Source organism: Centroberyx gerrardi, chromosome 4 (assembly GCF_048128805.1).
Source record: "Centroberyx gerrardi isolate f3 chromosome 4, fCenGer3.hap1.cur.20231027, whole genome shotgun sequence".
Taxonomy (NCBI): Eukaryota; Metazoa; Chordata; class Actinopteri; order Beryciformes; family Berycidae; genus Centroberyx; species Centroberyx gerrardi.
This window is the reverse complement of record NC_136000.1, coordinates 3,463,201-3,488,701: the sequence shown is the minus strand read 5'-3', so window position 1 is coordinate 3,488,701 and position 25,501 is coordinate 3,463,201. Positions and strand designations below refer to the sequence as shown.

At 42.8% G+C, this 25,501-nt stretch overlaps 1 protein-coding gene across 1 annotated transcript in view; it reads left to right on the top strand.

Moving 5' to 3' along the window:
- lamb1a (laminin, beta 1a) overlaps positions 1 to 25,224 on the top strand; it is a 49,174-nt gene extending 23,950 nt beyond the window's left edge. Inside the window, exons 17-33 of the mRNA XM_071909776.2 lie at positions 74 to 275; positions 3,723 to 3,866; positions 4,803 to 5,034; positions 5,610 to 5,773; positions 7,168 to 7,392; positions 8,469 to 8,686; positions 9,549 to 9,645; positions 16,005 to 16,374; positions 16,792 to 16,976; positions 17,913 to 18,154; positions 18,735 to 18,941; positions 19,756 to 19,900; positions 20,187 to 20,394; positions 20,756 to 20,897; positions 21,434 to 21,610; positions 22,104 to 22,263; positions 23,084 to 25,224. Coding sequence (XP_071765877.2) covers positions 74 to 275; positions 3,723 to 3,866; positions 4,803 to 5,034; positions 5,610 to 5,773; positions 7,168 to 7,392; positions 8,469 to 8,686; positions 9,549 to 9,645; positions 16,005 to 16,374; positions 16,792 to 16,976; positions 17,913 to 18,154; positions 18,735 to 18,941; positions 19,756 to 19,900; positions 20,187 to 20,394; positions 20,756 to 20,897; positions 21,434 to 21,610; positions 22,104 to 22,263; positions 23,084 to 23,223 — 3,258 coding nt within the window. The 3' untranslated portion in view covers positions 23,224 to 25,224. The remainder of the gene's footprint in view (positions 1 to 73; positions 276 to 3,722; positions 3,867 to 4,802; positions 5,035 to 5,609; positions 5,774 to 7,167; positions 7,393 to 8,468; positions 8,687 to 9,548; positions 9,646 to 16,004; positions 16,375 to 16,791; positions 16,977 to 17,912; positions 18,155 to 18,734; positions 18,942 to 19,755; positions 19,901 to 20,186; positions 20,395 to 20,755; positions 20,898 to 21,433; positions 21,611 to 22,103; positions 22,264 to 23,083) is intronic.
- Positions 25,225 to 25,501: the final 277 nt, after the last annotated feature.

The window sequence follows — 25,501 nt, the reverse complement described above, 5'->3', positions numbered from 1 at the left end:
TAGCTTCTATCAGTGCTATCTTCATCACTAGAGTGCTAATCCTACCGCTGTCCCGTCCACCTTGCCCCCCCAGATCGTCCTGATGCCTCACTGTAAGAACCTGGAGATCTTCACCGGCTCGGAGGGAGGAGACTCCGTCACCAACAACGCCTGGGAAACCTTCCAGCGCTACCGCTGTCTGGAGAACAGCCAGAGCGTGGTGAAGACGCCCATGACCGACATCTGCCACAACTACATCTTCAGCGTCTCCGCCCTGCTGCACCGGGGGGCCAAAGGTACGTCCGCTCCGTCTTTACTAGAACAGAACAAAGGGAAGTAAAATGTGATATGTGACATTAGGACTGTCCCTATTCAACGATTTGGATATTGGTTTGTTAGACTGGCATTCACGCCTACATTTAGGATTCGAATGCTCAGATCAGACGATAAGAAGAAGGTTCAGTGCCAAGTACGCGACCAGAAGTTTGATCAATCATCTTCTGAATTGGTGATGTACTAGTGAAGAAAAATCCGCTCGGCCTACAGGTGCGTTCCATAAAAATAAAGGGCATCGTAAATGATCGCCGCGGCATTATCGATACAAAGTCTGCACTCACTGGATGTGCTTTCAACTGCAAGAATTAACCTGCGCTTCAGGTTTTGAGGATTTGGTTGCATCGTCTAGTTAAGAAACATTTGTTAGGGAGTCCTGGTGGCTCGGTGGTCTAAGGTGCGTACCGTGTAAACGCAACATCTTGGGTTCGAAATCGGCCCAGGACCTTTGTCACAAGTCATCCCTCTCTCTGTCTTTCCTGTTTGTGTCAACTTTGAACTGTCAAATTAAGGTGAAAATGCCCCAAAAAATTATTTAAAAAACCACACTTGTTAACGTTAGTATTTTGAACCAGTAGGCCGATTATTGAGAACGAGTATTTGAGTGTTTGTTCGGAAATCACAACAAATTTTATGATACAGTAAAAGTATCATGCGGCATCCTAGTGGTTAGAGAGGCTGTTCTTCAACTTAAGGACCCGGGTTCAAACCCCCACTCTGCTGAAGTGTCCTTGAGCAAGACACTGAATCTCTACCAGCTCCAGACTCTGACCTCTGACCTCCTGTGGATCGGGGGAGCAGAAAAGATCATTTCCCTTCAGGGTTAAAATAAAACCAATGTTGTTGCAACATTGACTGACGACATTCATTCCCAGCTTCTCTCTCGACAGTCTGAACCTCGTTTGTTACTTCATCCTCTCTCTCCATCTTCCCTCTGTCTCGCCACTTTGTAAAACCTCAAATACCAAGAAACGCCATTAAAACCAGTTTGACTGACTGCGGCTGACGTGTTTGGTAAATGACGGCATTTCATTCCGACGTTGACCTGTCAATCATCCTCGTATCCCTTCTCCTCCCTCTGTCTTCTCTCCCCTCCACTCTCTCTTCTCTCTTCTCTCCAGCTGTTTCCATCCCACTTCTTTCCACTCTTTCTTTCTCATATTCCTCCCAGTCCTTCTTGTCTTTACCTGCCTCCCTCCCGTGTGTTTAGCATGCGGCCGCTGTCGGCTTTCCGACCTTTGTCACTCATCGCCATTTACACACACACACACACACACACACACACACACACCCCGCCTCAGCCTCATGTCGGGTCTTGCACAAACCTCTGCTGGCTTCTTCATCACATTCCTGGTCCTGTGTCAGACCGCCCGGCTGTAAATCTCTTCATCACAGACAGGAAGAGGAACTTTGTCTCTAAAGACGTTTTTTTTTTTTTCCTGCTAGATTTATTCAAGATATAAAACATTATTTCCATTTTTTGGCAGCATCAGTGGACGACTTAAAAATGAATGAGGATGGCTCAGAATAGAATATAATGGAGTAGAGCAGAATAGAATATAATAAAGCAGAATAGAATAGAATAGAATAGAGCAGAATAGAATGGAATAGAATAGAATACAATAAAGCAGAATAGAATACAATAGAACAGAATAGAGCAGAATAGAATAGAATAAAATCGAGCAGAATAGAATAGAATAGAGCAGGATAGAGCAGAATAGAATAGAGCAGAATAGAATAATATAGAATAAAAAAGAATGGAGCAGAATAGAATAGAATAGAGCAGAATAGAATGGAATAGAATAGAATACAATAAAGCAGAATAGAATACAGCAGAATAGAATAAAATCGAGCAGAATAGAATAGAATAGAGCAGGATAGAGCAGAATAGAATAGAATAGAGCAGAATAGAACAGAATAATATAGAATAAAAAAGAATGGAGCAGAATAGAATAGAACAGAATCAATTAGAATAGAATAGAATAGAGCAGAATAGAATAGAATAATATAGAATAAAAAAGAATGGAGCAGAATAGAATAGAACAGAATCAATTAGAATAGAATAGAATAGAGCAGAATAGAATAGAATAATATAGAATAAAAAAGAATGGAGCAGAATAGAATAGAACAGAATCAATTAGAATAGAATAGAATAGAGCAGAATAGAATAGAATAATATAGAATAAAAAAGAATGGAGCAGAATAGAATAGAACAGAATCAATTAGAATAGAATAGAATAGAGCAGAATAGAATAGAATAAAGCAGAATAGAATAGAATAGAGTAGAATTCCCTACAGCACTCATATTTGGCCAATGACAAAAGCCAAAAGCCCCCGTTTGACATTTGGGATTAAAAGCAGAATTCACTGTTTCTCTCCCAGTGAAGAAAACAAACCGGTCGACTCTTCTGTCACTTCTGTCTCACTGCAGTAAATATCAGATGGATTCATGGATTCACTGTCTGGGAATGTTGTCAGGATCACATGATCTTCAGACTCTGTATCTGCAGTAAAGTTATCCGGCTCCCTCGGCTGTGGTTGCTGTCGGCGTTACAAACTGCTTCATGATGCTGCCGCGTTTATTTACCTTTCCTTAATGAACCTCCGTTTATCCTGGTTAGTCTGGCTGGAATCAAAGAGGGTTTTTTCCAGCAGAGACGCGGCCAAGACCGCAGCAACACATTTAAATGCAGACGAAGAAGAAAAAAAAGCGAGAGAAAGAGGACAAAACAGAGGAAAGAGAGGAGAGAGAACGGCCTCCTGAAAGACTTGAAACTTAATGAACTAGTTACTCTTAGTGAATTTAAAGAAAAAACAGCTGTTGACGTTTTGCATTGCAGTTCTGGCTCCGTTTAGTCGTTTGGTGTATTTCTCTTCTTCGTGGATAACTGGACAATCGTCCAGATATTTCCAGCAGCTACAATGATGATGAAAATGTTTCAGCGATCTAAAACATCGGCGGTAAACGTCAGGTTTTGGTGTCAATGAAGGGAGAGGATGAAGATCTGGCTCATGAGCGTGTCAGTACGCGCTCAGCAGGAACAGCCTCAGGGCCTGCACACACACACACACACACACACACACACACACGCACACACACACACACACGCACACACACACACACACACACACACACACTCCAATCAGGATGCATCCATGTGCACACGAGTCTGACTATATAATCAGACACACACATACACATCCAAAAATGATATGTGATATCACTTCGATAATGACATCATCATGCAGATTATACACTATTATTATTATACACATAACCAGCTGTATTATGGTGATAAAAACAGTTTGAAGTTAACTCTTGTTGTCCCTGACAGACAGGTCAGCAGGAACAGAGCAGTAGAGCGTTTTGGTTCTCTGACGTGTCTCTTCTTTTTGCCTCCATTTCCCAGCATGCCAGTGTGACCCCCAGGGCTCCCTCAGCACCGTGTGCGACCCCAGCGGCGGACAGTGCCAGTGCCGGCCCAACGTGGTCGGCAGGAACTGTGACCGGTGCGCTCCTGCCACCTTCCACTTTGGACCCAACGGCTGCAGAGGTATGATCATTTATTTCTAGGTTTTATTTCCATAGCTCTTCTCAAAACAAAGTGCAAAGTGCTTTACATGGTATAAAAACAGAAAACATAGTAGGTATAATCTGTAACATTACTTGAAGTTTACTATTCACTCTCTCTACATTTAGATCTGGTCTGTTAAAGTGATCAAACAAGGATTTAAGTTGCCGGCTATTCTTTAAAAAGTAATTTGTTTTAATTCTGTGCTCTAGGAGCAGATGTCATTAATCTCAAAATGTTGAGCTGCAGGTTTGATTAACATCAAGTTTGCAAAGTTACACTTTTAAAGAATAGTGTTGTAAGCCTACTGATTAATTTAATTCAAATTGACCTGAATACACTAGTCTAATCAGAGTTAACTGCAGTGAGCCAATTAAAGCTGATTTAATTTGTAAAAGCATACTGAGTTGATTTGATTAAAAGATTTAATCCAAGTTTTTTGGTAATACTTTAGTTGAAGTGGTGCTTTATAAGACAAGCACATGATGAGTGCCTGATTATTATGATAAGAGCATGATATAATAAACACAATGTGCAAAAAGATTAAGGGGTTGAATACTTCATGTGCAACTGTATGTTTAATGACAAGATATTACATTTAAATTTAAGTTTGATGATGCTTGTCTGATGATTATATTGTAAAGAAAAAGAAAGGAAAGTTTACTTATGCTTCTAATGGGCTTGAAATAAATCAAAATGTACTGCATGTTTGTTTCCATCCTCTAAAGTGTTACTGCTTTGTAAGCAAAGGTCGTAGGATGATGAATAACTTACATAGTATCCCATGAACAGCTATATTTTCATGTCAGAAATCACCAAGGAGAAGTTGAGTTTTCTTTAACAGTGGATATCTTATTTTGGAATAAAACGTTCTCCCTCCTCTCTGTACTCCCCCCCCCTCCCCCCCCCCCCCTCCAGCCTGTGAGTGTGACCCTCAGGGCTCGGAGAACACCTTCTGCCAGGAGCTGACCGGTCAGTGTGTGTGTGTGGCCGGAGCGTACGGCCGGCAGTGCGACCGCTGCCTGCCGGGACACTGGGGCTTCCCCAGCTGCCGGCCCTGCACCTGCAACGGCCACACAGAGGAGTGTGACGCCCAGACGGGACGCTGCCTGGGCTGCAGGGAGCACAGCACCGGACACAACTGTGAGAGGTCAGTATAGAGCTGGGTGTGACCAAGTCTACTCTGCTCAAGTCCCAAGTCAGTCTCAAGTCTTGAGGCACAAGTCTCAACAAATCTCATCACTTTCAATCTAAGTCATTTACACAAACACAAGATCTCAAGTCAAGACTTTAGAAACCTTTTCAAGTCATCAAAGTACAAGTCAGAGTCAAGTCCCAAGTCACCAGAACCCAAGTCAAGTCAAGTCTCAAGTCTTCTCTTCATGCATCAAGTCAATCAAGCAATTAAAACTGTGACTTGAGTCTGACTCGAGTCCAAGTCATGTGACTCGACCCCCACCTCTGGTATAGAGACACTGGTTGGGGAGGCAAAATGTGAACTAAGATGAAAAAATATGCCTCAAAGTGAAATACTTAATGAAATTCTCAACTTTGCCTCATTGTTTTCATTCATAATTGTGTTTTATTCCAAAATGGTTACATGTCCACTTTGGAAAATGTTGCAACCTTTGTTTTCAGTAATTTTGTAAGAGTAGATGTAACTTTGGAACGAAACTCTTAAGTTACTCATTCACCTGTGTTGAATCCCACCCACGCCCCTCTCAGGTGTCTGGACGGTTACTATGGCGACCCTGTGCTGGGGTCAGGTGATCACTGCCGTCCCTGCATGTGTCCCGACGGCCCCGGCAGCGGGCGGCAGTTTGCCGGAGGCTGCTACCACGGCCTGGACTCCTACCAGGTGGTGTGTGTCTGCAGCGCCGGGTACAGAGGTACGGCAGCTCTCTCTAACAGTAACAACACAACACAAAGAATGAAACATAAGATCATGACCTTTCAGGATGATGATAGATAAGAATACATATAAGAATAGGTAGTTATACAAACATTCACAGCCAACAATTTCAGCACCAGGACAAATTACTGGAACTAGAAATGTGTGACTGACAGATGAAAACAGTGTTACATCTTTAAGTGTCTGTGCAAAATAGCAGCAGTAGACTAGTATCAGTAGAACTTAATGGGACAAAACAAACGTGGAATATGTGCAGTAAGAAATACGTGAAAAAATCTAAAACTATCCATATACAGTATATGGAATATATAGCCAAAAACACATAATAACAATAAAAACATATAACATTAAAGCATAATACAAGAAAAAAACTAGTCAGGGTGTTAGTTACTCGCTCTTTGGTGCAAAACACACATCCACACCCACATTTTCGAGTAGTCGTAATTGCACTGGGGATAAATGAATCCCAGCTTAAAGCGTGGTTATTGATTATGGTATTGCAGAATACATTTTCATTGCAACTTTGATTGACTGATGGAAAGTTTACATCTCCAAAACTGCACAGAGCCTGCAAAAAAAAAAACAGGGCAAAACAACATGTGGTTTGGTCCACATGTAACAATCAGTGTGTGCTGTTGGATAAATAAAGACATGCGACACATATTTAATGCGTCCTTATGCATTTATAATTTTTCTGAACTATTTCAATGTTTTTTTACCCCTTCTGTGGTAGCTCTCTGTGTTGTTTCCATGATAAAAATATTGCATCCGTGAATCAAAGTTGCGATTAAAAGGCATGTTGTAATATAAAACCAGTAACCACACCTGATCAGGTCCATCACAACACATTTTATTCCATGGGATCCTTGCAAAGCGCCCAGTTTGCAGGTTTCAGAGCGATCCCCGCGTGACACAAACAGCTGCCAGCGTTTACTGAACACCGGTAAATTTCCCCATGGAGGGCATGATTACACACTGCCACCGCTCAGACTTGTTGCCCTCAGGAAACTGATTTTTAATGCAGTTGTGTGTTGTGGGGGAAGCTTTGTGATTTTCTGTGATGTAAACAGAGAGGCTGCATGTGTGGAATGTGATATACGGTTAGATTTGACAGGAGGTGTGTTATTACCGCAGGAAATAGCTGCATGGTGTGCGTGGCTGTGAGGTGCTATAGGCGGTAGTTATTTGCTCTGAATGGGAAGGTGTTGATGGAATGATGACTGACGATGTGCAAAAGTGCTAATTAATGTACTTTCTCCTTTGTTTCCTATCCGCTGTTTCTAACCCTCGCTCTCCCTTGATTCTTCTCTTCTGTAAACTCTTTCTCTTTGTCTTCGTTCATTTCTCTCCTCGCCTTTCTACTCCCTATAGGTGCGAGGTGTGATGAATGCTCTCCCGGTTACTATGGGAACCCCAGTGTGGCGGGTGGGCAGTGCCAGCCTTGCCAGTGCAACAACAACATCGACATGCTGGACCCCGGCTCCTGCGACGCCGACACCGGAGAGTGTCTGACGTGTCTTTACCACACGGAGGGCCCGTCCTGCCAGAGCTGCAGGCTGGGATACTATGGAGACGCCCTGCTGCAGAACTGCAGGAGTAAGTTCACCGGTGTTACCGGTGTTGTGGTTTAAATCGATCAGGTGCAGCTCTCCACCTTCACTGCCTTTAAGATTCCTGAGACAGCAGGAGGGATGGGAAGAATACATCCAGCTCTAAACCACCTCTAGCTGTCATGATTTGGACAGATTATTTGACCAGAAAACATAGTATCATATGGTAAAAAAGCCTTACGCCTACAGCAATAAGCCTTTTTCACCAACATGGCTGACGTTCTTCCTCTTCGTCTAGCCAACTTTCTGTCTCCTCTGACTCTGATTTAGTGTTTCAACATAGTGTTTAACACAATACAGCTGTTGTCACCGACAGATCTTTCTGTTTCTGTTGTCATACGATTGCACAACTATAAAAAAAATTTGCTGGAACAGTGGTGACTCGAGTCTGACTTGAGTCCAAGTCATGTGACTCGAGTCCCCACCTCTAGTTTTGCTTTTATTTTTGGACTGATTTCAAGGTGTTAGTATACTGCTTCATTAACTTACATATGGAGCCAGGGGGGAAAGTGTTAACTGTTGTTACTTAACATTGAATTTTAGGACAGTAGTAGTAAGAAAAACGCTCTCTTAGAAGAACAAAGGGTTTTAAAAGACTTTAAAATAGCTGCTCCACAGATAAGTAATATAGCTTGATGAAAAGTTAAGAGCCCCCTCAGTAAACTTTATATTTCCTTCACAGTAAAGACGTTTTACAGGAAATATCTGAGTCAGATCTGTAATCTGCAATTGATAAAGTGACACAAAATGCTAACAGCCCAGAAATTACTGTTAGCCTTGGTTAGCCAGTTAGCATTTTGTGACCCTCGATCAAATCACTTTTTTATAGTGGTGCAGTCAGATATAATTACTTATTTTGTGATAATTGCTCCAGTAAGATAATTTGACCAAAAATTTTGTAGTAAACTAAAACTAATAGCAAATGAATGAAAATATCCTGATTACGATTGGTAAGTCTGAATACAAGATAAAATGACTTGCCAAACTTCTCATTTCTGCAGTGTTCATATTCACAAATGAAATCCTCATTGCTCGCTGCTTTGTCCTCCTCCTCCTCCTCAGAGTGTGTGTGTAACCACCTGGGCAGCAGCCCCGCCAGCTGCCCGGCGGCGGGCGACTGCCACTGCGACCGAGGCAGCGGTCAGTGCCAGTGTCTTCCCAACGTGGTCGGCCAGCTCTGCGACCGCTGCGCCGCCGACACCTGGAACATGGCGAGCCAGAGGGGCTGCGAGGCCTGCGACTGCGACCCCACGCACTCCTTTGGAACCTCCTGCAATGAGGTGAGCTTCGTCGGTAGGACCGGGTATCGAGAACCGCTTCTGATTTAGTCCCGGTTCCACATCGCCAAATTCACCAGAATCGATAAGCTACGATACCTTTTATCGATATTTAAGAATGTTGAACAGCTGGATTCTTCTGGAGTAGCTGGACGACAACTTTTTTGTCTGCTGTCTATCGCAAACAATGGTGGAAACTGACTGCGCACCCTCATGTCAGTTGAAACACCGGGGAAGTTTGTGTATCCATAACACACAGTGAGTTTGCTGGCACAGCTGCCTTCTTCAAAACAACAGAAGTTGCTGGATATTGTTTCTTTACAGTTCCAAAATCGGCAAAAAAATGACCATCAAATTCCTCCAAACAGCACAATCCAAATGTTCTGAATCCAAAGTAATCCTGAGACAAAAGTAACTCTACACAGCAATCTTTCTTGATTAATAAAAGCAAAGTTAACTCCACTAAAGCAGTATGTAGTCTTTTATCCCTGACAATTTATACAGTAGGAATCGATAAGGGAATCGATTAAGAATTGGGTCAATCAGAAGAATAAAAATTGCCACCGGAATCGGTAAAATCCTAACGATACCCAGCCGTATACCATGGATACTCAACAGAAGCCTAGTGGGTAGAGAAACTGTCCCAAACCAGAAGGTCTTTGGTTCGATTCCCACGTCAGACGGTGTGTGTCCAGGAGGCGGAACAGCTCCATGCTAAAAATGTAAAAACATTCACTAGCTTTGATGGAGAGTTTTCCAGTGTATAGTCAGCTGTATCTTTTTCAATTCGTGGTACAGCATATATTCATTGATTTTTCTCTGCATGTTTGAAATATAAAATAATTTTTTCCTCCCTGCTCCACAGATCAGTGGCCAGTGTTCCTGTATGCCAGGCTTCGGAGGCAGAACATGCAGGGAGTGCAGAGAGCTGTTCTGGGGAGATCCAGAGGTCAAATGTCACGGTGAGTTCAGTATTTATGTTTTTAGATGTTTTTACATGTGTTCATGTTCAATGCAAAACTTAATACAGATACAACACAGTCATGTTTCCCTCAGAAATGTGTCTTGGTGGGTGGAGAGGCTTGTGGAGCAGAGTTTAGTTTCCACTGAAAGCAAAGCAAAATAAATTCTGTCAGTCTGGTGGGAACTCCTGTAGGCAAAGGGACCGCTTCTTTCCTTATTCAACATTTCAAAACACAATATTAAACTTCAGAGGTGTTTTTGCTCGAGTCCCAAGTCAGTCTCAAGTCTTGGTGAACAAGTCTCACATCAAGTCGCAAGTCAAGTCCATGTCATTAATGTCAAGTCTCAAGTCAAGTCTCAAGTCTAAATGTAGAACAGCAAGTCAAGTCAGAACAAATCAAGAGTCCAGTATCAATTTAATATCTTAAAGAAAACTAAATATCTAGGACTTTTCAATGCAATATGGTTTTAATAGGATAAAAACTTGGTAAGAGCATCATGAGTTTGATTTCTATAATCAGTTTCAACTTCAATAAATTCAATCATTCCATACAAATTCAGAAAACAGAATTTAAATTCAGTCGTCTGCTGGAACAAATCTCATCACTTTCAATCTAAGTCATTTACACAAACACAAGATCTCAAGTCAAGACTTTAGAAACCTTTTCAAGTCATCAAAGTACAAGTCAGAGTCAAGTCCCAAGTCACCAGAACCCAAGTCAAGTCAAGTCTCAAGTCTTCTCTTCATGCATCAAGTCTCAAGCAATTAAAACTGTGACTCGAGTTCAAGTCATGTGACCTGAGTCCCTACCTCGGCTAAACTTCAACATACACTGAAGCCCTTTGTCCTAAATTCCTACAGTCCTGTCACACCAGGAGCCCCCGCCCCCCCGCCCCCCCCCCCCCCCCTCTCTCTGTGCATCGTGGGAACTTTGCTGCAGCAGCTTCATCTGCGGAGGACAAAACTCCCAGCATCCTCACTGATCTGCTGTGCCCTGCAATATTAAGTCCAGATGTGCCCCCTGGCCCGCTGGTTTGCGTTTCCATGGCGATCCACGGGATCTGTCTGAGCCTCCCAATATCCCACCGTCCCCCCCACAATGCACCTTTGTTCTGACGGGGCCGTCCTGTGTGAGAGACGGGTGTCCGGCGCGGTGCCTGCTGGCAGAAAGGACCCTCTGTTCTTGTCTCTGCGGCACCTGACGGGACACATTCTGCTGCTGAGGAAACCGCTGCAAATTAAACTAGATTCATGTTTGATGTGAAATGAGCGTCTTGAAATTCCAATGGGGGAGTTTATGTTCCAACACAGAGAACGGGCCGAAATTGGCAGAAATCTCACCACCTGCCCAAGTAATCGTTGAGTCATGAGCCTCTTTCACTCGTCAAATTGCTGGATTATTTTTTCCGGTGAAGGCAGCAGTTTCTGTTTTTTCAACATAATGCTGCCATTCACACAACGCTGGCAATACCGTTTAATTCCACTATTGTAATTTCCCCGAAATTATGTTTAACCTTTGAGCCGTAGTCACTGCAGTTTGACAACATGGCGGGTGAATTCCACGTCTGTCCAATTCAACACTTTTGATAGTCCTTCATCAAAAAAAAACTGCAGCCTGTTGTCTAGTGCAGTGGTTCTCAAACTTTTTCACGTCAAGGACCCCTAAACTGACACAAATTAGACCACGGACCCCCATTTGATAAGATTTTGCCCCAGGGTCCCCCATCTGATAAGATTTTTGCTTTTAGATGTTTTATTACAGAAAGTGTATGAAACCCATGACCAAAATAGTCATACATTCTGTCACTGTGTTACTTATGGATGGAATTATAGTGAAAATAAATTATTCCCCTTTTTGCTGGGGACCCCCTGGAACCCCCTCAAGGACCCCTGGGGGTCCCCGGACCCCACTTTGAGAACCACTGGTCTAGTGGTGTGTATTTCCTCCTCCATGCGTCTTTACATGAATAAGCTCGTCTCCTCCTTGAGAGCTTTGTGATTGGCTCACACAGTTGGACAGCAGAGCGTCCTGCGTCAGAGCGTCCTGACGTTGTGTGTGCTTGTGCCTGGAAAAATAAAATGTAATATACAGTATATGGGTAAATTCCATAGCTGTACTGTATAGCTATATATATACTACAAATGCAATTTAAAACGTGACAAACATGTGCGTCGGTGGTCTGAGGTCTGGGTTCTAACCCGGCCCAGTCGTGTGTGTTCCCCCTCTCTCTCTCCTGTCCTCTCTTCACTGTCAGCTGTCCAATGAAGGCAAACAAAAGCCCAAAAACTAATCTTAAAAAAATGTACAGATACCAGTTTATTTTCTACAATACAGCCCCTTTAATTGTCAATTTCAAGCATTCAAAGAAGTGATTTTAACTATCCTCAATGAAAATATCAATCCCATAAAGGTACTGAATCAGCATGGCGATGGTTCTCATACTGTATATTAGATGTCCAATGATCCAAACTAGTTTTATGCTGTTGTCTTGAATTAAGAATATCCTCTACTTCTAAAAACCAGGATGTACAACACAGTTATTTGCTGATTCACCCATACACTCCCCCAACCCCAAGAGACTGGACCTTTTATAGTATTTATTGATGTTTATTTATTGATGGGTTGTTTTTTGAGTGACAGGCGGTGTAATTGTAGTGTGGTAGTGTGTTGTGATTTTAATTAACTTAATTTCTATGGTTAATAAAATATCCTGAGTCTTGAATCTTAAATCTCCCTTATGGCAAGTTGTAACTCGCACTTCTTCACTTCTTCATTTGTGAACGCAGTCTGCCTCTAACATGAGAGAATTTCACTTGATTGCTCAACTTGTTTCAAGATTTTTTTTTAAGTGATTTTAGTGATATTGGAGGGAAATGTCTCATTTTGAGATATTGTCACTGGTTTCTGAAAACTGTCACTCTGTTGGTGCATTTTTTTTTTCACTTATATGAAAAAAATATATTTAAAGATGGAATACAAGATTAAATTCATTATTAAGATGGACATGACATGTTGAGGTGCCCCATTTTTCTCAGAGTTTCAACACACCACATCTGCTTCGTTGAGGTCACCATGCTCATTGCCACTGAATATCAAAGCTTGTTTCTACACCATTAGAGGTGTGGTGTGTTTTGGGTTTTGGTGAAAGACTGAAAGACCCCTCCCACACACACACACACACACACACACACACACACACACACACACAGCATCCTCCCAGACCATCGAATTGAAGCCAGATGGGATTTGTATGTTGCAAAACCAGAGCCAGTGGTTAGCTATAATCTTATCTTCTGTAACACACAGCAGATGCTTGTTGAGCAGAGAGGGAGGACAGTCTCAGCTCTGCAGATTACAGATCTGACTCAGATATTTCCTGTAAAACGTCTTTACTGTGAAGGAAATATAAACTTTACTGAGGGGGCTCTTAACTTTTCATCAAGCTATATTACTTATCTGTGGAGCAGCTATTTTATAGTCTTTTAAAACCCTTTGTTCTTCTAAGAGAGCGTTTTTCTTACTACTACTGTCCTAAAATTCAATGTTAAGTAACAACAGTTAACACTTTCCCCCCTGGCTCCATATGTAAGTTAATGAAGCAGTATACTAACACCTTGAAATCAGTCCCAAATAAAAGCAAAACTAGAGGTGGGGACTCGAGTCACATGACTTGGACTCAAGTCAGACTCGAGTCACCATTGTAACTGCTTGAGACTTGATTTGATGCATGAGGAGAAGACTTGAGTCTTGACTTGAGATCTTATGTTTGTGTAAATGACTTAGATTGAAAGTGATGAGATTTGTTCCAGCAGACGACTGAATTTAAATTCTGTTTTCTGAATTTGTATGGAATGATTGAATTTATTGAAGTTGAAACTGATTATAGAAATCAAACTCATGATGCTCTTACCAAGTTTTTATCCTATTAAAACCATATTGCATTGAAAAGTCCTAGATATTTAGTTTTCTTTAAGATATTAAATTGATACTGGACTCTTGATTTGCTCTGACTTGACTTGCTGTTCTTGGGACTTGACATTAATGACGTGGACTTGACTTGAGACTTATGCCTGAAGACTTGAGACTGACTTGGGACTTGAGTAAAGTTGACTTGGTCACACTTCTGGCAAATACATTGTCAGGATGGCCTAGTGGTTGGTGAGGTTGCCGCCCAACTAGAGAGCCGTGGTTCAGTCTCTCGTGTTTCTAGTTTCCTTGAGCAAGGCACTTCCACGTCTTGAAGTCTCAACCAGAGGGCGAAAAGACAATTTCCTCCTTGATGGAACGAACAAAACGGACATTGTGAGCCTGAACGCAGCTCGTAGCTTCTGTCACGTGTCACTGCCTTCCCCTCCGCCGTCCCTCCTGCCACTCTGCACTGCATGCAATCTAATAACGCAGAAATGCCTTCAAAGCATCCTTGGGGGAAAAAAAGTCGTCACTAAACGGCTTGATGTCAGGAATGTTTGTGTTGCCGCAGTGTGTTTAGTCTGCTGTCGGGGAGAGGAGAGGAGAGGATGGAGGAGGAAAAACACTCCCCCCCCCCCCTCGCACCTGGACGATGTGGTCATTCTTCCACACTGCAAACACACACTGAGCTTTAATCTGTCATGCTGGAGGGGGTTGTGTGTGTGTGTGTGTGTGTGTGTGTGTGTGTGTGTGTGTGTCTGGAGAGGGTGGGTAGTGATGAGTGAAGCCTCCACTTAACCAGTTAACACCCTAAAGGGACAAAAGGGGGACAGGACCTCACCACAGCTCACATTCACAACACATTTCCATTGAGGAGCCTCTTCAGTCGCTGTGTGTGTGTGTGTGTGTGTGTGTGTGTGTGTGTGTGTGTGTGTGTGTGTGTGTGTGTGTCTGAGGCACAAAACAAGGATTATTCCAGAGCTAAGCCCTCATTTCCACTCTCATTCCAGCACTCTGAGGTGACTGAAAGTCCAAAGTCCCTTTTTTCAATGGGAAAGCAAAGGAGGGAGGTGACAAGTGATTGAATGCCTGTATGTGTGTCTGTTTGTCTGTGTGTGTGTGTGTGTGAGAGAGAGAGAGAGAGAGAGAGAGAGAGAGAGAGAGAGAAGACCAGATTAGACTGTCTGTTTTGTCTATTATTGTCTGTTTTCCACAAATGTGTCTTGCGTAAAAGTGCAGAGATATACATAAAAACAGGAGGATGTCGTCCCTTTGTCCTCCTCTCTCTCTCTCTCTCTCTCCTCATCCACCAGTCCCTCAGTCTTCCTCTCTGTCTATTCAGCAGTGTGATGGACTGTGTCGCAGATTAGTTTCTGAGTCTGTTTAGTTTGCAGACTGGGAGTGTGAACCGCCTGCTTGATGGCAGGTCTGATCGAGCGGTATGCCTACGGTTTTATAGACGATTTTCAACATGAAACAGAAACATTTAAAAGAGTTAATTTCCAAAATGTATCCAATTTGAAACAAACAAAGAGATGATTGGCTGAAGTTCAGTATCTCTAAAGTATAGAGAATCTAGTTTCACACTTTGTCAACCAAAGACTTACGTTCCCTCCCTCAAAACGTACGGTCATTTGTTTTATTTTGTGAGCGAAGGTGTCACATCGTTCGAATGGTGGACATCTCATACCGGAGTGAAACTCTTCATTACAAGATGAATAAAAGTCAGACATCAAGTGAGAGCCGACACGTTGTTATTTGGCTTCTACGAGGAGGTCTTGACTTGCCGCTGAGTGTGAGTGTGTGTGTGAGTGTGTGTGTTCAAACACAGAGAGGCAGATAGTCCCGTCCTGCCTGTCAGCAGCTGCCCGGGGGTTTGTTTGACTGCAGGAGGCCATGATGGAGCCTTTTGTTCACCACACACTCCACACGGCCTTTGAAGTAGGCAAACATCCTCCTCTTTCCCCATCCCTCCTCCATCCCACCATTGTGACCCCCCCCCCCCCCCCCCCCCCCCCTCCCTCCAGCCCCCCCTCCCCTCCCCAGGTCATAGAGGTAATGTGTGTTGAGACTTTTTGGCCAAGCTGTAAAGTCAGGACTTGTAAACACCTCCTTCCTAACGCTAAATTGACAAAAACAAAGGATTTTTGTGATCATCCATTTTTGACCACACAGCAATTAAAGGTCTGATTAAAGGTGAATAGGTCAACAGGTACAGTGACACTCCATGCTTTTCAATTAACAATTATTTCAATCCAATACAAAGTAACAACGGCGATTTTTGGAAGTCTTGGATCAGGCTGCTATGAGCTTTAACTGTGCTGCCAGTCTTTCACATTCCACAGTGACACATTTACGGAGGGTAAACAGTGTCATTTCCTACAACTCTACCAACGTCTATCCAATAGCCTCCTGTATGTCTGATCCTCACGCTGTTTGCCCTGCAGCCTGTGACTGTGACCCTCGAGGCATCGCGGAGCAGCAGTGCAACAAGGCCAGCGGCCACTGCGTCTGCGTGGAGGGCGTCTCCGGCCCCCGGTGTGACGCCTGCGCCCGGGGCTTCTCCGGCACCTTCCCCGACTGCCAGCGCTGCCACCAGTGCTTCGCCGAGTGGGACGCCGTCGTGGGTCAGCTGACCAACCAGACCCACCGCCTGGTCAACAAGGTCAACACCATCAAGGCCAGCGGGATCACCGGCCCCTACAAGCAGACTGTTGACAACGTGGAGAAGAGCGCTGGGGAGATCCGGGCCATCCTGTCCCAAAACCCAGCCTCCCAGCCTCTGTCTGAGATCCAGGACCTGCTGGAACAGGCTACGTACGTTTATATAATAATATATAAAACAACAACAATAACAAGTGCAAACCAGCAAATAATGTAATAAACTCACATCACCAACAGCAGCCTCTACTACACCTTAACAACTAACATTACTGCTATCATACACTTAGCAAGGCCTACTATGCTAACATTACATCCATAACAAATAATTAAGCCTACTTGTAAAGAAGAACAACAAACAAGCAAAACCTAAATTAAACTATGTAATGTTGTAAAAAATGACTCCATAAGCTAAAAATCCTTCCCAGAACACTTGTTATTTCCTTTTATCACCATGTTATTATTAATAAATACAGTATAATCACAAAACAGCAAGGCAGTAATATAAATAATATGAAAAATAACAATATCTACATATAACCGCCATCTTAACTGTGCCTGTCTGTTGTGCAGCGACCTCATGTCTGAGCTGAGCGGTAAGCTGAACCAGACGGAGGAGACGCTGGTCCAGGTGAAGGTGGAGGACAACAGCACCGACGCCAAGCTGGAGGCTCTGAGAGAAGACGCTCAGAAACTGGAGCGCACCGTCCAGGAGCTGCTGGACCAGGTCGAGTTCATCAAGAACTCTGACATCAGAGGTAAGGAGCGGCATGGCAGCCATATTGTAAGGCGGCGGTAGCCCAGAGGTTAGAGGTCAGAGTCTCCTCGTGACCAGAAGGTCCTAGACCAGCGAGGAATATTTGGGGCAGGACAATTATAATAAATATAGTCGCTAGCCGCAATTCCGGAGTTCGAGCCCTAATGACGTTTAAACTCAGTTATATGCCATTATTGCAGAGGACACGCCCACATCACAGATCAAAACATAATCATTATGCTGGACTTGGGTGGTCGAAGAGGAAAATTTGTAACACAAGAATTGCTGGATCTGGATACCAAGTTTGGAGTTTTTTGTGTGACTTTATTACATTTTGAAATGTCACTACAGTGCCCCTTTTTGGCTAAATTTAATGAAAATTTGAAATGCCTTTCCAGACAAGGTTGCCAAGTTTGATACTGATTTTGCTAATGCACTTTGATCTGCAAAAAGTTAGATGCTATTCTATTATTCTTGTGATCTAGAGAACGCTCACTTTCACCAACCATGAGCAAACATATATATTTTGTTTGTTTTGTTTTGACTAGTGCATGGAGCTATGGCATGTATCCTAAATTTCAAATAATTTCAATGGTAAGAATAAGAGAAACAATTTTTGTGGCTATGCTCTGCAGGAGTCTAAAGCCAGGCTGGAATTTTGTGTTATTTAATGTGTTATTAAAATTAAAAAAAGACATTAGCTGTGAGAAAATGATTTTCTCAACAACTTTAGATAAAAAAGGGACTTTCAAAAATAGGTCTAAAATCATTTTAAATTATAGGGTTCAAGGTAGGGTTCTCTAAGGGTTGAACCTCTGCATGCTTAAAACTGGATGGGAAAATTCCAGAAGCCAGAGAGTTATTAACAACAGATAAATATTAAAAAGCACCAGAAGGATGAAGGTCTTCAGTTGTTTTGGTCTCTGTCTGTTCCCAGGAGCGACGGACAGCGTCACGAAGTACTACCTGCAGTCTCAGGCCGCCGAGGCTCGAGCGAACGCTTCCACCAGCGACCCCGGCAGTCCGGTGGAAAACTCGGCCGCCCTACGGCAAGCCGCTGAGGACAAGATGAACGAGACCAAAGCAGAGTTCCACAGGAGACACAAGGAGCACGCCAAGAGACTGGACGACCTGGCAGGACAGCTGGAGACTCTGGACCTGTCAGAGCTCAGCGAGAAGGTAGGAAAGATAACAAACACTGACCTGACTTAGTCCGAGCCTGGAACTGAAAGTGTGATGCTTCAATTAGATTAGATGAGATTAGATACAGAAAGTACACAATTACATTACATTAGAAGGAGGAACAATTTTGGAGCTCTACAAAAAATACACAATTATCCCTGCATGTATATTAATATCAAGATTTTAAATATGATTGATGTCTTTCCCTATAGCATGACCAATCATTATCGACGTTCATCTGGAAAGAAGGCTATAGAATTAAAATTTAAACTTTATTGATCCCTGCGGGGAAAATGGTTTGCTGTAGCACCAAATAGTAATATTATACAGCAAAGAAAAATTGCATTTAAATAAGAAAAGAGCAAATAGGGGTCATATAAAAATACACAGCCAACACTAGACCATGTTCATAATCAATATTAGATGTATCTGTGAAGGATTGTATTGTATTATGCTAACACTACTCCTTCAGCCTACAGCTCCCCTCTGTAGCCATACCTTATGTACAGAAAAAGTGAGAATTTGCAAGGAAGCGTTTCAGTTCGTCTCTAACTGCTTTCTGTCGTCCGTCCTCCAGACATGCGGCAGCCCGGCGGGCCTGGACGCCTGCTCCGGCTCTCCCTGCGGCGGACTGAGCTGTCTGGACTCTGAGGGCAAGAGGAAGTGCGGCGGCGAAGGATGCGACGGCCTGGTCAGCCTGGCCCACGCCGCCTGGCACAAGGCCAGACAGTCGGACCAGGAAATCACCAACGCCATGGAGGAGGTGGAGAAGCTCTCCAAGATGGTGAGAATAGAAAAGAGAACATGGGAGTTTAATAGCTCAGCAGTATTTTATTCCTCTGAATGTAGTAGTTTTATCTGGATGTTTTTCTTATTCAGTATCTTTGTGTATCACACTTGGATTCATTCATCATCTCAAATGCATAAATCAGAAGTTTATAATACATATTATTTGAACGAGGGTTAGACTGATGGTTCACTGTCATGCACTTACAATATGACAGATAGGATACAGTTTATTTGATTACATATTTATAGTATAATTGAATAATACTAAATGTCTACAGAAGCCCATAACCTGAACTGATTCTAATGCCACATTTTGATTGGATTCCACACAAGTATGCATGAATTATTATTAATATCAATATTATTATTGGGTTTCAATGGAGAGTTTTAGTGTCTAGATATAATTTTTTGGATTTTTTTTTCGTGGGAATGAAAAAATATTGAGTATTGGTACAAAATATCAGCAATCATCAGCTTCAATCCAAAAATATTGGTATTAGCCTTCAAAATCCCATATCGGTTGAACCCTGGAACCAGGTCTTCAGCATCCATCACTAACACAACAGTTTGGTTTCACCATTTCAAGTGACACTCTAACAAAATGATATAGCACAACATTAAAGTAAATTATATTACTTTTTAAAAGAATACAAGATCACTCAAGTTCTAACACCGCTACAGATCGGATTCTCTATATTTATATTGAACAATGTCGTTCAGGTAATAATTTGCAAAAACGATATGTAGTGTTTTGGAAATGACCTATGGACCGTGTGTTACCGTGGATCCTAACCATGATGCTGTTCCAGGTATCGGAGGCGAAGGTGAAGGCGGACGAGGCCAAGCTGAGCGCTCAGGACGTCCTGCTGAAGACCAACCAGACCAAGCAGCGGGTCGACCAGAGCAACGAGGAGCTGCGCAGCCTCATCCGGCAGATCAGAGACTTCCTCACACGTACGTCGACCTTCTCTCCACTTCCTGTTTAGCACTTCTGTGTCATGCAGAACCATTCCAGGGACACAGGAATATCAATAATATTACTCAATAATATTAGATGTTGAGGCAAGAGTGTTGGTCATTTTACCATCCAGGGACTTCAGTTACTTCCTACCACTTAAATAGTACCATAAATTATTCTAATTTTGAGAATAATTTTGTAAGAATAGGTGTTCATTTTTCCAGTTTAAGTCTAAAATGTAAACATAATATAAATGTAGCTCTCTCCTGTGGCTCCATGTAGAGGATGCGGCCGACCTGGAGAGTATCGAGGCGGTGGCCAACGAGGTGCTGGCCATGCAGATGCCCACCACACCGGCCCAGCTGCAGAACCTGACCGACGAGATCAGGGAGAAGGTTGGAGACCTGGGCCACGTGGAGACCATCCTCAACCAGAGCGCCAACGACATCCAGAGAGCCGAGGCCCTGCTGGAACAGGCCCGCAGAGCCAGGTAACGCCCTCACCACAGAGAATCCACGTGTTCCTCTTACATTTTGGTCTTTTCTGGAAGGGACTTACAACAAGGACAGCTGTGGGTGCTGGTAGCCTAGAGGGCTTGTGATGGGAGGCTCACCGGTTCCAATCTCCACGCCAGCTGGGGAAATATGGATGAATGTATAACACTCTCCCAATCTAATTTGTATTTTATATATGAAACAATATTTAATGCATTTGTCCCTGTTAAATAAACAAGCAAAGAAAATAACTGCTCCAGTAAACCTGCTCAGCAGCCACCAGTAGAAGACTGTGGTTGTTGTCAGCTAAAATACAACCTAACTGTGTTCCTGTGTGTTTGTTACTGCTTCCCACAGCAAAGAGGCGACAGATGTGAGGGACACAGCAGAGATGGTGAAACAGGCTCTGGAAGAGGCTCAGAAAGCCCAGACTGCTGCCAGCGAGGCGGTCCAGCAGGCCACCTCCGACATCAAGAACACCAACAACCTGCTCTCCTCTGTGAGTACTGTTTAACTCCTGTAGGAGTACTGTTTAACTCTTCTGTGAGTACTGTTTAACTCCTCTGTGAGTACTGTTTAACTCCTCTGTGAGTACTGTTTAACTCCTGTAGAAGTACTGTTTAACTCCTCTGTGAGTACTGTTTAACTCCTCTGTGAGTACTGTTTAACTCCTCTGTGAGTACTGTTTAACTCCTGTAGAAGTACTGTTTAACTCCTCTGTGAGTACTGTTTAACTCCTGTAGAAGTACTGTTTAACTCCTCTGTGAGTACTGTTTAACTCCTGTAGGAGTACTGTTTAACTCCTCTGTGAGTACTGTTTAACTCCTCTGTGAATACTGTTTAACTCCTGTAGGATTTACTGTTTAACTCCTCTGTGAATACTGTTTAACTCCTGTAGGATTTACTGTTTAACTCCTCTGTGAGTACTGTTTAACTCCTGTAGGAGTACTGTTTAACTCTTCTGCTGTTATCTACAGTGTCAGTGAAATGACAGAAATATAAAATGTAAAATGTCACTGTAAATGTTGTCCACAGGTGGAGTCGGAGACAGCGGACTCTGAGTTCAAACTGAACAACGCCACCCAGAGGCTGCAGCGGCTGGAGCAGGACGTCCTGCTGCTGAAAGAGAAAGCCCAGAACAGCTCGCTGAGCGCTGAACAGACCCAGCAGGACGCAGAGACCATCGGCAAGGAGGCGGAGCAAGTCAAAAAGGTCTGTGGTCAAGAAACAGAATTGGAATTGAATTGGAATTTCAGGAAGTTTAATTTAATTTTTTGAGGTAAAAAAAATGGAATTTCACAATATAACATTAGAAATTAATTAGAGAAATCAAACAGTACACACGTATATAGACACAAACACCAAAGTCATAAAAAAAGCAAGAAAAAAACAATACAACAACGGTATTTACCAGAGGAAAAAAATGAAAACAAACATTGGAACATTTGTAATTTTTTAATAGATTCTGTTTCCATAGACTTTACAGAAGCCTGAAGTTCACTGAGTGACTAGGTTGTGGAGCTGTAGCGCCCTCTGCAGGCGGTTCCAAGTAGAGAGCGCAAAGAAAATAAAAGCCATATTTAATCACTGTGTTTTTGTTTTTATTACTTTGTGTATAAATTCAAGTTAAGATCTAATTTATACTTAATCTGTGTGTGTGTGTGTGTGTGTGTGTGTGTGTGTGTGTGTGTGTGTGTGCGTGCAGGAGCTGGACACGGAGCTAAAGGATAAATATTCCACAGTGGAAGACCTAATCAGGCAGAAGGCAGGGGGCGTGGCCGATGCCAAGAAGAGGGCGGAGTCACTACAGCAGGAAGCCAAAGACCTGCTGCTACAGGCCAGCAAAAAGCTGCAGCTGCTGAAAGGTGACATACTGACATCTGATTGGTCACACAGAGCTGGTCATGTGACGACTGAGTGGTCCTGCTGACAATATGAACACAATATTCAAATAATACTACTACTATACTAAAAATACTACATATTCCATTTGGTGGACGTAGGCCATTTGGTGTATGATTTTATCTAAAGCGCCTTACATATGTTTGTAGCATGTGTGGCCACAGTGGGAGCCAAACCTTACACCTTTCTGACCGTGCAGTGTGCCATTTTCCACATTTAAGATAACATTCATATTCTGGCTGTAGACGCTTTGTAGTTTCATCGCCAACCTGCTGCCAACCAGCTGGTCTCCATCATGGAGGAACACTGGAGAATAACAAGCAGCTAGAAGCAGAGAGCTAGCTGAGTCAGCTTGTTGTGGTGTGGCTGTAGATCCATTCAGTAACGTTCTCAGTAAAAGTGAATAGTGTGATAAGGTGGATTTGGTTACTGTGACACAGTAAACTGTCTTGTCTTTAGCCCTAGTCTCTACTCCAAAACACTCTGAGTTGTAGCTTGAGAAGAGTCAGCTCAGTTAACCTGAACAAACTGTTAGCTAGCTAACTAGCCGGCAAACACACTGATGTTAATGTGAACATGCTAACGCTAGCTGCTGCTAGATACGTTAGCTAGTGTGCTAATCAGATGTGTTAACAACAAGACAGTGATGTTAGCTGACCAGATACTATGGTTAGCTAGCTAACAAGCTGACATTATCTAAACACTAAATCAATCAGATGGATCAGTGATGAAATGATCAGTTCAGTCAGAGTTTGTTCTAATCCGTCCCTTTCCTCGGTCCAGACCTGGAGAAGTCGTACGAAGACAACCAGAGGACGCTGGAGGAGAAGGCCAACCAGCTGGTGGACCTGGAGAAGGCTGTCAAGGCTCTGCTGGAGGAGATCAGCCACAAAGTCACCATCTACAGCACCTGTCTCTTCTAGAGCCTTCTGCCATGGAGGCGTCTCACCCTGCACACTCTCAGTCCAACGGTGTCTCTCTAACCCTGACTTGACAACTAGCTTAACCCTGTTTCACACTGGCACCTGAGTTTACTTTGTATTTGGGTGATAAAACTGTTCAGATTTCGGCGTGCAGTTTAACATGACGAAAGAGAGAACAGCCGGTATGGAGGCTACGTAAACCCTGGTCCAACATGGCTCTTAGCTCTGGGCTGACCAGCTTTTCACACAAGATTTTTGCGTTATCCCCTGAATATCAAGTAAACTCAGGTCAAACTGTTGCCACTGAGCCAGTTTGGACCCTGGGTTAAGTTGAAGAATGTGCATTGTGAAAAGCCCAATGGAGAAGATGTCTGCCCTGCACTGATATTTACCATTCCTGTTAAAGATTTTCATTCCAAAATGAGATTCCCACCATTTGAAAAGCGAAATCCACTGTTAGAAAATAATCGATTGCATAAAATGTTGGTACTTTTTAAAGGATAGTAAGTAACTTAAGTCCTTGGTTGTCAAAATGATAACACTTTCACAAAGTACTGTAAAACTTCAATTAATAGCCCGGGCTTTTATTTGCTTCAAACACTGAACTCACCTATATTTGGGACAGGCGTCTATATAGGACAGGCCTTTAATTCCTTCCGCACAAAACTCTTGCTCAGCAAAGATGGGAAATACTATCAAATTGTTTATTTAAACCAGTATGAATATTACTTGTATAAAAATTAGGCTATCGAATAGCATATCAATTACGAATCATTCATTTGATCTCGCTCCGAGAGACAGCGCATCTAGGACAACCTCATGCACTGAGAGAGAGAGAGAGAGAGAGAGAGGGAGAGAGAGAGAGAGAGAGAGAGAGAGAGAGAGAGAGAGAGAGAGAGAGAGAGAGAGAAAGAGAGAGAGAGAGAGAGAGAGAGACCCGTATCAAAATACCAGTAGCCTACCTTAGAAAGGATGAAAGCCGAAAAAAGATCAACGGAGAAATGTCTTGCTGCTGCTTCTCCTGAGTTTTGTTCAGCAAATTTGACAACTGACAGCTTGAATTTCAGGTCGTACTTTTTTCTCTGTGCCGCCATGGCGATCAGCAAATGTGACTGATGTTTGAATGCAAGTAAAAAAATAAAATAAACTGCTTCACAGCGTCAATGGCAACCGGCTTCTAATTGAGACCGGCCTTTATTTGTCAAAACGTGTAGCCACACCCGGCCAGTAAAAGGGACTCGACGTTTAATTGGGACTCGGCTTTTAATTGAAGTTTTACGGTAATTCTTTATATTGTAAAGATATTGAAAGATGGTAAAGATTATTTTCCAAAATGGACATAGAGCATTTTGGAATAGCACACTCTTCACTTAGTACCTATCAAACGAAGAGTCGTTACCACCATCTAGTGCCAGTAAAATACACAAGCAAAATCCATTGCTTTGTGAGTTTGGAAACAATTAAATGAGTTAGAGAAGAAGAAGCAGCTGACCAAATTTGTGCCAAGGAGTTGTTATTGAGCCAAGATGATGAAAGCCTTTGAAGAACCGCCCTGACAAATCTGTCTACATAATATCAAGTGACAAAAACCAGACGCAGTTCTTCAAACTGCCTTGTATGGTTGTGCTATCAGCCGGCAGACCTGCAGAGACCAAAGACAGCTGCTATAAACTAATTTTAAATTGGAGTAAGGAAAAACATTTCTCCCTTTCACTTGAGACCAGCAGTGAATCTGACTAATTTGAAATGTCAAAAATATGTTGAATGTCCTCATGAATGTAATTAAATAAAAGTGTAATTCAATCAGTTAATTCAAGTTTGTAAACCAAAGTTTAAAGTGCTGAAAGAGTGAATGTTTAACCATGAGACTGCAAAGATGTATACCTCGAACCTTTTGTATTTTTCTACACCGTTTTGTTACAGCCAAACTACATTCAAAGATGCTATGGCCAAAATCTTGACACCCAATTGATTTTTTAATAAAATTTCCCATTGAAATAGTTCTGAGTGTGTTGCTGTTATTATGACCTAACCCTAACCCTAACCCTTGTATCCTTAACCCTAACCCTTGTATCCTAACCTTAACCCTAACCCTTGTATCCTAACCCTAACCCTTGTATCCTAACCCTAACCCTAACCCTCCTACCTGAACCTAACCCTCTCCCTGCTCAAACCACACATCATATTTGCAGATGCAGGAGTCCTGACAGGAGACTGATGTTGGCTTTTCTGTTACAGGACCTGCAACTGTGCACTCACACACTCAGCTTGATGCTTA